Below are 13,497 nucleotides of genomic sequence, written 5' to 3' on the forward strand. Positions count from 1 at the left end.
TTCCGTGATGCTGATCCTGGACCATCAAGGATAAAATTTACTGATGTTGATCCTGGATCATCAAGATTAAAATTTACTGATGTTGATCCTGGACCATCAAAATTCAAGTTCACTGATGTTGATCCTGGACCATCAACATTGAAATTCAATGGTGTTGATCCTGGACCATCAAGATTCTAATTTACAGATGTTGATCCTGGACCATCAAGTATGAAATTCACTGATGTTGATCCTGGACCATCAAGATTGAAATTCACTGATGTTGCTCCTGGACCATCAACATTAAAAGTCTCAGATGTTGATCCTGGACCATCAAGAACAAAATTCACTGATGTTGATCCTGGACCATCAAGATTCAAATTCAGTGATGTTGATCCTGGACCATCAAGATTCAAATTCTCCGATGTTGATCCGGGACCATCAGGATTAAAATTTACTGATGTTTATCCTGGAACATCAAGATTTAAATTCCGTGATGTTGATTCTGGACCATCAAGATTGAAATTCAGTGGTGTTGATCCTGGACCATCAAGATTGAAATTCACTGATGTTGATCCTTGACCAACAATATTCATATTCACTGATGTTGATCCTGGACCATCAAGATTGAAATTCACTGATGTTGATCCTTGACCAACAATATTCATATTCTCTGATGTTGATCCTGGACCATCAAAATTAAAATTCAGTGTTGTTGATCCTGGACCATCAAGATTCTAATTCAGTGATGTTGTTCCTGGACCATCCAAATTGAAATATACTGATGTTGATCCTGGACCATCAAGAATCAAATTCACTGATGTTGATCCTGGACCATAAAGATTCAAATTCACTGATGTTGATCCTGGACCATCAAGATTCAAATTCAGCGATACCGATCCTGGACCATCAAATTTAAAATATACTGATGTTGATCCTGGACCATCAAAAGAAAAATTTAGTGATGTTGATTCTGGACCATAAAGATTCAAATTCACTGATGTTGATCCTGGACCATCAAGATTCAAAATCAGTGATGTTGATCCTGGACCATCAATTTTCAAATTTACTGATGATGATCCTGGACCATCAAGATTCAAATTCAGTGATGCTGATCCTGGACCATCAAGAATAAAATTACCTGATGTTGATCCTGGACCATCAAGATTCAAATTCTCCAATGTTGATCCTGGACCATAAAAATTAAAATTCATTGATGTTGATCCTGGAAAATTAAGATTGAAATTCACTGATGTTGATCCTGGACTAACAACATTCAAATTCAGTGAAGTTGATCCTGGACCATCAAGATTCAAATTCACTGATGTTGATCCTGGACCATCAAGATTTAAATTCCGTGATGTAGATCCTGGACCATTAAGAATAAAATTTACTGATGTTGATCCTGGACCATCAAGATTCAAATTCTCCAATGTTGATCCTGGACCATAAAGATTAAAATTCCGTGATGTTGATCCTGGAACATTAAGATTGAAATTCACTGATGTTGATCCTGGACCATCAATATTCAAATTCACTTATGTTGATCCTGGACCTTCAAAATTAAAATTCAGTAGTGTTGATCCCGGACAATCAAGATTCTAATTCAGTGATGCTGATCCTGGACCATCAAGATTGAAATTCACTGATGTTGATCCTGGACCATCAAAAGTAAAATTCACTAATGTTGATCCTGGACCATCAAGATTCAAATTCTCCAATGTTGATCCTGGACCATAAAGATTCAAATTCAGTGATGTTGATCCTGGACCATCAAGATTGAAATTCACTGATGTTGATCCTGGACCAACAACATTCAAATTCAGTGATGTTGATCCTGGACCATCAAGATTCAAATTCACCGATGTTGATCCTGGACCATCAAGATTTAAATTCCGTGATGTTGATTCTGGACCATCAAGATTGAAATTCAGTGGTGTTGATCCTGGACCATCAAGATTGAAATTCACTGATGTTGATCCTTGACCAACAATATTCATATTCACTGATGTTGATCCTGGACCATCAAGATTGAAATTCACTGATGTTGATCCTTGACCAACAATATTCATATTCTCTGATGTTGATCCTGGACCATCAAAATTAATATTCAGTGGTGTTGATCCTGGACAATCAAGATTCTAATTCAGTGATGTTGATCCTGGACCATCAAAAGTAAAATTCACTGATGTTGATCCTGGACCATCAAGATTCAAATTCTCTAATGTTGATCCTGGACCATAAAGATTAAAATTCAGTGATGTTGATCCTGGACCATCAAGATTGAAAATCACTGATGTTGATCCTGGACCAACAATATTCATATTCACTGATGTTGATCCTGGACCATCAAAATTAAAATTCACTGATGTTGATCCTGGACCATCAATATTCAAATTCACTGATGTTGATCCTGGACCATCAACATTGAAATTCAGTGGTGTTGATCCTGGACCATCAAGATTCTAATTTACTGATGTTGATCCTGGACCATCAAGATTAAAATTCACTGATGTTGATCCTGGACCATCAAGATTCAAATTCAGTGATGTTGATCCTGGACCATCAAGATTCAAATTCACTGATGTTGATCCTGGACCATCAACATTGAAATTCAGTGATGTTGATCCTGGACCATCAATATTCAAATTCACTGATGTTGATCCTGGACCATCAACATTGAAATTCAGTGGTGTTGATCCTGGACCATAAAGATTCTAATTTACTGATGTTGATCCTGGACCATCAAGATTAAAATTCACTGATGTTGATCCTGGACCATCAAGATTCAAATTCAGTGATGTTGATCCTGGACCATCAAGATTCAAATTCTCCGATGTTGATCCTGGACCATCAAGATTGAATATCACTGATGTTGATCCTGGACCATCAAGAATCAATTTCCGTGATGCTGATCCTGGACCATCAAGGATAAAATTTACTGATGTTGATCCTGGATCATCAAGATTAAAATTTACTGATGTTGATCCTGGACCATCAAAATTCAAGTTCACTGATGTTGATCCTGGACCATCAACATTGAAATTCAATGGTGTTGATCCTGGACCATCAAGATTCTAATTTACAGATGTTGATCCTGGACCATCAAGTATGAAATTCACTGATGTTGATCCTGGACCATCAAGATTGAAATTCACTGATGTTGCTCCTGGACCATCAACATTAAAAGTCTCAGATGTTGATCCTGGACCATCAAGAACAAAATTCACTGATGTTGATCCTGGACCATCAAGATTCAAATTCAGTGATGTTGATCCTGGACCATCAAGATTCAAATTCTCCGATGTTGATCCGGGACCATCAGGATTAAAATTCACTGATGTTTATCCTGGAACATCAAGATTTAAATTCCGTGATGTTGATTCTGGACCATCAAGATTGAAATTCAGTGGTGTTGATCCTGGACCATCAAGATTGAAATTCACTGATGTTGATCCTTGACCAACAATATTCATATTCACTGATGTTGATCCTGGACCATCAAGAACAAAATTCACTGATGTTGATCCTTGACCAACAATATTCATATTCTCTGATGTTGATCCTGGACCATCAAAATTAAAATTCAGTGTTGTTGATCCTGGACCATCAAGATTCTAATTCAGTGATGTTGTTCCTGGACCATCCAAATTGAAATATACTGATGTTGATCCTGGACCATCAAGAATCAAATTCACTGATGTTGATCCTGGACCATAAAGATTCAAATTCACTGATGTTGATCCTGGACCATCAAGATTCAAATTCAGCGATGCCGATCCTGGACCATCAAATTTAAAATATACTGATGTTGATCCTGGACCATCAAAAGAAAAATTTAGTGATGTTGATTCTGGACCATAAAGATTCAAATTCACTGATGTTGATCCTGGACCATCAAGATTCAAAATCAGTGATGTTGATCCTGGACCATCAATTTTCAAATTTACTGATGATGATCCTGGACCATCAAGATTCAAATTCAGTGATGCTGATCCTGGACCATCAAGAATAAAATTTACTGATGTTGATCCTGGATCATCAAGAATAAAATTTACAGATGTTGATCCTGGATCATCAAAATTCAAGTATACTGATGTTGATCCTGGACTATAAAAATTAAAATTCAGTGATGTTGATCCTTGACCATCAAGATCCAAATTCTCCGATCTTGATCCTGGACCATAGAGATTCAAATTCAGTGATGCTGAAACTGGACCATCAAGAATAAAATTCACTAATGTTGATCCTGGACCATCAAAACTAAAATTCACTGATGTTGTTCCTGGACCATCAAGATTCAAATTCAGTGATGTTGATCCTGTACCATAAAGATTCAACTTCACTGTTGTTGATCCTGGACCATCAAGATTAATAATCAGTTATGTTGATACTGGATCATTAAGATTGAATGTCACTGATGTTGATCCTGGACCATCAAGATTAATAATCAGTTATGTTGATCCTGAACCATCAAGATTCAACTTCACTGTTGTTGATCCTGGACCATCAAGATTAATAATCAGTTATGTTGATACTGGACCATTAACAATAAAATTCAGTGATGTTGATCCTGGACCATCAAGATTGAAATTCACTGTTGTTGATCCTGGACGATAGAGATTTAAATTCAGTGAGGTTGATCCTGGACCATCAAAATTAAACTTTACTCTTGTTGATCCTGGACCATCAAGTTTCAAATTCAGTGATGTTGATCCTGGACCATCAAGATTAAAATTCTGTGATGTTGATCCTGGACCATCAGGATTGAATATCACTGATGTTGATCCTGGACCATCAAGATTCAAATTCAGTGATGCTAATCCTGAACAATCAATAATAAAATTTACTGATGTGCATCCTGGATCATCAAAATTCTAATTTACTGATGTTGATACTGGACTATAAAGATTAAAAGTCAGTGATGTTGATCCTGGACCATCAAAATTCAAATTCAGTGATGCTGATCCTGGACCAACAATATTCATATTCACTGATGTTGATCCTGGACCATAACAATTAAAATTCACTGATGTTGGTCCTGGACCATCAACATTGAAATTCAATGGTGTTGATCCTGGACCATCAAGATTCTAATTTACAGATGTTGATCCTGGACCATCAAGTACGAAATTCACTGATGTTGATCCTGGACCATCAATATTGAAATTCACTGATGTTGATCCTGGACCATCAAGATTAAAAGTCTCCGATGTTGTTCCTGGACCTTCAAGATTAAAATTCACTGATGTTGTTCCTGGACCATCAAGATTCAAATTCAGTGATGTTGATCCTGGACCATCAAGATTCAAATTCTCCGATGTTGATCCTGGACCATCAAGATTCAAATTCAGTGATGTTGATCCTGGACCATCAAGATTTAAATTCTCCGATGTTGATCCTGGACCATCAAGATTCAAATTCCGTGATGTTGATCCTGGACCATCAAGATTCAAATTCAGTGATGTTGATCCTGGACCATCAAGATTTAAATTCTCCGATGTTGATTCTGGATCATCAAGATTCAAATTCACTGATGTTGATCCAGGACCATCAACTTTGAAATTCAGTGGTGTTGATCCTGGACCATCAAGATTAAAATTCAGTGATGTTGATCCTGGACCATCAAGATTGAAATTCACTGATGTTGATCCTGGACCATCAAGATTTAAATTCTCCGATGTTGATCCTGGACCATCAAGATTCAAAGTCCGTGATGTTGATCCTGGACCATCAAGAATAAAATTTATTGATGTTGATCCTGGACCAATAAGATTGAAATTCACTGATGTTGATTCTGGACCATCAAGATTAAAATTCAGTGATGTTGGTCCTGGACCATCAAGATTGAAATTCACTGATGTTGATCCTTTACCATCAAAACTAAAATATACTGATGTTGATCCTGGACCATCAAGATTCAAATTCACTGATTTTGATCCTGGACCATACAAATTAAAATTCAGTGGTGTTGACCCTGGACCATCAAGATTTTAATTCACTGGTGTTGACCCTGGACCATCAAGATTCTAATTCACTGATGTTGATCCTGGACCATCAAGATTCAAATTCAGTGATGTTGATCCTGTACCATCAAGATTCAAATTCAGTGATGTTGATCCTGGACCATCAAGATTCAAATTCACTGATGTTGATCCTGGACCATCAACATTGAAATTCAGAAAAGGAAAAGGGCCATTCGATCCGCAAGCGAAGCCGCAGAGAAGGCCACAAGGTGGCTGTGGATTAAGAGGGCAGATCCGTGGACTGCTGTTGGGACACAAGTCGGGACTTGATCAACCCCGGCTGGGTCACCTGGGTGAGAGTGTATGATGTTGAGAGACCCGAAACACTCAATGATCCCAGGATACATCACTGATGATGTGTCCCAAATGCATCCATGAGATGTTTTTGCATAATTCAAGCCTGGCGCAGCCAGTGACTCCTAGGAATAGACTAGGTGGCAACCAAGAATAGTTTGGTCGACTACTGGAGAGACAGTTGACGGCACGGAAAGACGGCACTTGGGACAGTATGGGTTAGCACCCCAGCCTGTGTCTTTCGTGAGAGAGAACCCAAACAAGCTACGGAAAGCCCCACAGAGATATACCCCCAGGAGATCCCGAGAGGGGGGGAGGATGAGATCTCCAATCGGACGGATCAAAGGTTAATGACCCATGCAAACGGACAGACGACGAACAAAATATATGTGACATGCATTTGCGGAAAGCTGTGTAAGAACCATCGGGGCCTAAAAATCCATCAGGCCAGAATGAAATGTTTGGAGCAGGAGAGTAAGGTGCAACGCACAGGTCCTGAACCTGGTGAGACGCAGGAGGAGCCCGGCCCGGAGGCAACCCACAGAGCCAAGTCCCTCCATGTACCAGAGCCTCAAACTCCAAGCGAAGTAGTTCAACAGCGGATTAAATGGCCCCCAGCCAGCAAACGGAGTGAGTGGCTGCAGTTCGATGAAGATGTGTCCAATATCATTCAAGCCATAGCCAAAGGAGATGCAGATAGCCGACTCAAAACGATGACTACCATCATCTTCAGCTATGCTCTAGAAAGATTCGGTTGCATAGAGAAAGGAAAGACCAAGCCCACCACCCCCTACACTATGAACCGTAGGGCTACCCAGATACATCACCTGCGTCAGGAGCTTCGCTCCCTCAAGAAACTGTATAAGAAAGCTACGGATGAGGAGAAGCAACCATTAGCGGAGTTGAAAAACATTTTGCGGAAGAAGCTGATGATCCTACGCAGGGCAGAGTGGCATCGGAGACGAGGGCGAGAGAGAGCCAGGAAGCGAGCTGCCTTCATCACCAATCCCTTTGGCTTCACAAAACAGCTGCTCGGGGACAAGCGGAGCGGTCGACTTGAATGCTCAATAGAGGAAGTGAATCGCTTCATTGAGGAAACAGTGAGTGATCCACTGAGAGAGCAGGAGCTGGAGCCCAACAAAGCTCTTATCAGCCCCACCCCTCCAGCAAGAGAGTTCAGTTTGAGGGGGCCAAGTCTGAAGGAGGTCAAGGAAATCATTAAGGCATCTCGCTCAGCATCTACTCCAGGCCCTAGTGGCATACCTTACCTTGTCTATAAGCGCTGCCCAGGGCTTCTCCTGCATCTGTGGAAGATCTTGAAGGTGATTTGGCAACGAGGAAGAGTTGCTGAGCAGTGGAGGTGTGCCGAGGGAGTGTGGATTCCTAAAGAGGAAAACTCGAAAAACATCAACCAGTTTCGAATCATCTCTCTATTGAGTGTTGAAGGGAAGGTGTTTTTCAGCATCGTCTCACGAAGACTGACAGAGTTCCTCCTCGAGAACAATTATATTGACCCTTCAGTGCAGAAGGGAGGGATTCCTGGAGCTCCCGGCTGCTTGGAACACACTGGAGTAGTTACACAACTCATCAGAGAGGCCCATGAGAACAGAGGGGACTTGGTTGTCTTGTGGTTGGACTTGGCAAATGCCTATGGGTCCATACCCCACAAGCTGGTTGAGCTCGCTCTACACCGCCACCACGTTCCTAGTAAGATTAAGGACCTAATTCTGGATTACTACAATAATTTCAAGATGCGGGTCACATCTGGGTCAGAAACATCAAGCTGGCATCGCATCGGGAAAGGAATAATAACAGGCTGCACCATCTCAGTTATTCTTTTCGCTCTCGCCATGAACATGGTGGTCAAGTCAGCCGAAGTGGAATGCAGAGGGCCCTTAACTAAGTCAGGTGTGCGACAGCCCCCTATTAGAGCATATATGGATGACCTTACCATCACAACAACAACGGTCCCAGGGAGCAGGTGGATCTTACAAGGGCTTGAGAGACTCATCGCCTGGGCTAGAATGAGTTTTAAGCCCTCCAAGTCTAGGTCCATGGTGCTGAAGAAGGGGAAAGTGGTTGACAAGTTCCATTTTTCCATCTCAGGAAGTGTCATCCCAACCATCACGGAGCAACCTGTCAAGAGTTTGGGGAAGCTCTTTGACTCCAGCCTAAAAGACTCTGCAGCCATCCAGAAGTCCAAAAAAAAAAAAAAAAAAAAAAAAGAACTTGGTGCTTGGCTGGCGAAGGTTGACAAATCCGGCCTGCCTGGTAGATTCAAAGCCTGGATCTATCAGCATTCAATTCTGCCCCGAGTTTTGTGGCCTCTGCTGATCTATGCAGTCCCAATGTCAACAGTTGAGTCCCTAGAAAGGAAGATCAGTGGCTTTCTTCGAAAATGGTTGGGCCTCCCACGCAGTCTTACCAGTGCTGCACTATACGGGACAAGTAACACCTTGCAGCTACCATTCAGTGGCCTCACAGAGGAATTCATGGTTGTTCGCACCAGAGAAGCCCTACAGTACAGGGACTCTAGAGATGGCAAGGTGTCATCAGCCTGCATCGAGGTGAGGACAGGCAGGAAATGGAATGCAGGGAAAGCAGTGGAGGTGGCAGAGTCACGCCTGCAACAAAAGGCTCTGGTGGGCACTGTAGCGATAGGCAGAGCGGGCTTGGGCTATTTTCCAAAGACCTTAGTAAGCCAGGTCAAAGGCAAGGAAAGACACCACCTACTCCAGGGAGAGGTTCGAGCAAGTGTGGAGGAAGAGAGAGTCAGTAGGGTGGTAGGACTCCGGCAGCAGGGAGCATGGACTAGGTGGAATACACTGCAACGTAGGATCACCTGGGCGAACATCTTGCAGGCGGATTTCCAACGTGTCCGTTTCCTAGTACAAGCTGTCTACGATGTACTGCCAAGCCCATCAAACCTCCACGTTTGGGGAAAAAATGAGACACCTTCCTGCCTTCTTTGCTCTGGAAGAGGCTCTCTAGAACATCTCCTCAGCAGTTGCCCCAAGGCTCTGGCTGATGGTCGCTATCGTTGGCGCCATGACCAGGTGCTTAAGGCAATTGCTGCTAGCTTAGCTTCAGCCATTAACACGAGCAAGAACCATCGTGCTCCAAGGAAGGCAGTCCACTTCATCAAAGCTGGAGAAAAACCCCGGGCCCTCCCACAATTAACAACAGGCCTCCTTCACAAAGCCTCGGACTGGCAGCTGGAGGTCGACCTGGGAAAACAGCTGAGGTTTCCTCATCACATCGCTGCAACACGTCTCCGTCCAGACATTATAGCTATCTCAGAAGCTTCAAGACAGCTAATTATTCTGGAGCTTACAGTGCCGTGGGAAGAGCGTATTGAAGAAGCAAATGAGAGGAAGCGCGCTAAGTACCAGGAATTAGTGGAGGAGTGCAGGGAGAGAGGCTGGAGAACTTACTATGAGCCCATAGAAATTGGATGCAGAGGCTTTGCAGGGCGTTCACTTTGCAAAGTCCTCAGTCGTTTGGGCATTACAGGCGTGGCGAAGAAAAGGGCCATTCGATCCGCAAGCGAAGCCGCAGAGAAGGCCACAAGGTGGCTGTGGATTAAGAGGGCAGATCCGTGGACTGCTGTTGGGACACAAGTCGGGACTTGATCAACCCCGGCTGGGTCACCTGGGTGAGAGTGTATGATGTTGAGAGACCCGAAACACTCAATGATCCCAGGATACATCACTGATGATGTGTCCCAAATGCATCCATGAGATGTTTTTGCATAAAAAAAAAGTGGTGTTGGTCCTGGACCATCAAGATTCTAATTTACAGATGTTGATCCTGGACCATCAAGATTCTAATTCAGTGATGTTGATCCTGGACCATCAAAATTAAAATATACGGATGTTGATCCTGGACCTTCAAGATTCAAATTCACTGATGTTGATCCTGGACCATTAAGATTCAAATTCAGTGATGTTGATCCTGGACCAACAATATACATATTCACTGATGTTGATCCTGGACCATCAATATTCAAATTCACTGATGTTGATCCTGGACCATCAACATTGAAATTCAGTGGTGTTGATCCTGGTCCATCAAGATTCTAATTTACAGATGTTGATCCTTTACCATCAAAACTAAAATATACTGATGTTGATCCTGGACCATCAAGATTCAAATTCACTGATTTTGATCCTGGACCATACAAATTAAAATTCAGTGGTGTTGACCCTGGACCATCAAGATTCTAATTCACTGGTGTTGACCCTGGACCATCAAGATTCTAATTCACTGATGTTGATCCTGGACCATCAAGATTCAAATTCAGTGATGTTGATCCTGTACCATCAAGATTCAAATTCAGTGATGTTGATCCTGGACCATCAAGATTCAAATTCACTGATGTTGATCCTGGACCATCAACATTGAAATTCAGTGGTGTTGGTCCTGGACCATCAAGATTCTAATTTACAGATGTTGATCCTGGACCATCAAGATTCTAATTCAGTGATGTTGATCCTGGACCATCAAAATTAAAATATACGGATGTTGATCCTGGACCTTCAAGATTCAAATTCACTGATGTTGATCCTGGACCATTAAGATTCAAATTCAGTGATGTTGATCCTGGACCAACAATATACATATTCACTGATGTTGATCCTGGACCATCAATATTCAAATTCACTGATGTTGATCCTGGACCATCAACATTGAAATTCAGTGGTGTTGATCCTGGTCCATCAAGATTCTAATTTACAGATGTTGATCCTGGACCATCAAGATTCAAATTCAGTGATGCTGATCCTGGACCATCAAGAATAAAATTACCTGATGTTGATCCTGGACCATCAAGATTCAAATTCTCCAATGTTGATCCTGGACCATAAAAATTAAAATTTATTGATGTTGATCCTGGAAATATAAGATTGAAATTCACTGATGTTGATCCTGGACTAACAACATTCAAATTCAGTGAAGTTGATCCTGGACCATCAAGATTCAAATTCACTGATGTTGATCCTGGACCATCAAGATTTAAATTCCGTGATGTAGATCCTGGACCATTAAGAATAAAATTTACTGATGTTGATCCTGGACCATCAAGATTCAAATTCTCCAATGTTGATCCTGGACCATAAAGATTAAAATTCAGTGATGTTGATCCTGGACCATCAAGATTGATATTCACTGATGTTGATCCTGGACCAACAACATTCAAATTCAGTGATGTTGATCCTGGACCATCAAGATTCAAATTCACCGATGTTGATCCTGGACCATCAAGATTCAAATTCAGTGATGCTAATCCTGAACAATCAATAATAAAATTTACTGATGTGCATCCTGGATCATCAAAATTCTAATTTACTGATGTTGATACTGGACTATAAAGATTAAAAGTCAGTGATATTGATCCTGGACCATCAAAATTCAAATTCAGTGATGCTGATCCTGGACCAACAATATTCATATTCACTGATGTTGATCCTGGACCATAACAATTAAAATTCACTGATGTTGGTCCTGGACCATCAACATTGAAATTCAATGGTGTTGATCCTGGACCATCAAGATTCTAATTTACAGATGTTGATCCTGGACCATCAAGTATGAAATTCACTGATGTTGATCCTGGACCATCAATATTGAAATTCACTGATGTTGATCCTGGACCATCAAGATTAAAAGTCTCCGATGTTGTTCCTGGACCATCAAGATTAAAATTCACTGATGTTGTTCCTGGACCATCAAGATTCAAATTCAGTGATGTTGATCCTGGACCATCAAGATTCAAATTCTCCGATGTTGATCCTGGACCATCAAGATTCAAATTCAGTGATGTTGATCCTGGACCATCAAGATTTAAATTCTCCGATGTTGATCCTGGACCATCAAGATTCAAATTCCGTGATGTTGATCCTGAACCATCAAGATTCAAATTCAGTGATGTTGATCCTGGACCATCAAGATTTAAATTCTCCGATTTTGATCCTGGACCATCAAGATTCAAAGTCTGTGATGTTGATCCTGGACCATCAAGAATAAAATTTATTGATGTTGATCCTGGACCAATAAGATTGAAATTCACTGATGTTGATTCTGAACCATCAAGATTAAAATTCAGTGATGTTGGTCCTGGACCATCAAGATTGAAATTCACTGATGTTGATCCTTTACCATCAAAACTAAAATATACTGATGTTGATCCTGGACCATCAATATTTAAATTCACTGATGTTGATCCTGGACCATCAAAATTAAAATTCAGTGATTTTGATCCTGGACCATCAAGATTCAAATTCACTGATTTTGATCCTGGACCATACAAATTAAAATTCAGTGGTGTTGACCCTGGACCATCAAAATTCTAATTCACTGGTGTTGACCCTGGACCATCAAGATTCTAATTCACTGATGTTGATCCTGGACCATCAAGATTCAAATTCAGTGATGTTGATCCTGTACCATCAAGATTCAAATTCAGTGATGTTGATCCTGGACCATCAAGATTCAAATTCACTGATGTTGATCCTGGACCATCAACATTGAAATTCAGTGGTGTTGGTCCTGGACCATCAAGATTCTAATTTACAGATGTTGATCCTGGACCATCAAGATTCTAATTCAGTGATGTTGATCCTGGACCATCAAAATTAAAATATACGGATGTTGATCCTGGACCTTCAAGATTCAAATTCACTGATGTTGATCCTGGACCATTAAGATTCAAATTCACTGATGTTGATCCTGGACCATCAATATTCAAATTCACTGATGTTGATCCTGGACCATCAACATTGAAATTCAGTGGTGTTGATCCTGGTCCATCAAGATTCTAATTTACAGATGTTGATCCTGGACCATCAAGATTCAAATTCACTGATGTTGATCCTGGACCATCAAAATTAATATTCAGTGGTGTTGATCCTGGACAATCAAGATTCTAATTCAGTGATGTTGATCCTGGACCATCAAAAGTAAAATTCACTGATGTTGATCCTGGACCATCAAGATTCAAATTCTCTAATGTTGATCCTGGACCATAAAGATTAAAATTCAGTGATGTTGATCCTGGACCATCAAGATTGAAAATCACTGATGTTGATCCTGGACCATCAACATTCAAATTCTGTGATGCTGATCCTGGACCATCAAGATTCAAATTCAGTGATGTTGATCCTGGACCAACAATATTCATATTCACTGATGTTGATCCTGG

The 13,497-nt window shown here is 41.0% G+C and overlaps 1 protein-coding gene across 1 annotated transcript; it reads left to right on the forward strand.

Annotated features, from left to right (window-relative positions):
- The first annotated feature begins 6,173 nt into the window (after positions 1–6,173).
- LOC141378467 (uncharacterized) lies at positions 6,174–10,046 on the forward strand. Its single transcript, XM_073927894.1, has one exon. It carries the CDS (start codon positions 6,650–6,652, stop codon positions 9,929–9,931), a length of 3,282 nt encoding a protein of 1,093 aa, XP_073783995.1. The 5' UTR covers positions 6,174–6,649; the 3' UTR covers positions 9,932–10,046.
- Positions 10,047–13,497: the final 3,451 nt, after the last annotated feature.

The sequence above is a fragment of the Danio rerio genome, chromosome 17 (genome assembly GCF_049306965.1).
Source record: "Danio rerio strain Tuebingen ecotype United States chromosome 17, GRCz12tu, whole genome shotgun sequence".
NCBI lineage: Eukaryota > Metazoa > Chordata > Actinopteri > Cypriniformes > Danionidae > Danio > Danio rerio.

Excerpts from the sequence above, each read along its gene's own strand:
- LOC141378467 (XM_073927894.1), top strand. The coding sequence starts at position 6,650 with ATGACCCATGCAAACGGACAGACGACGAACAAAATATATGTGACATGC.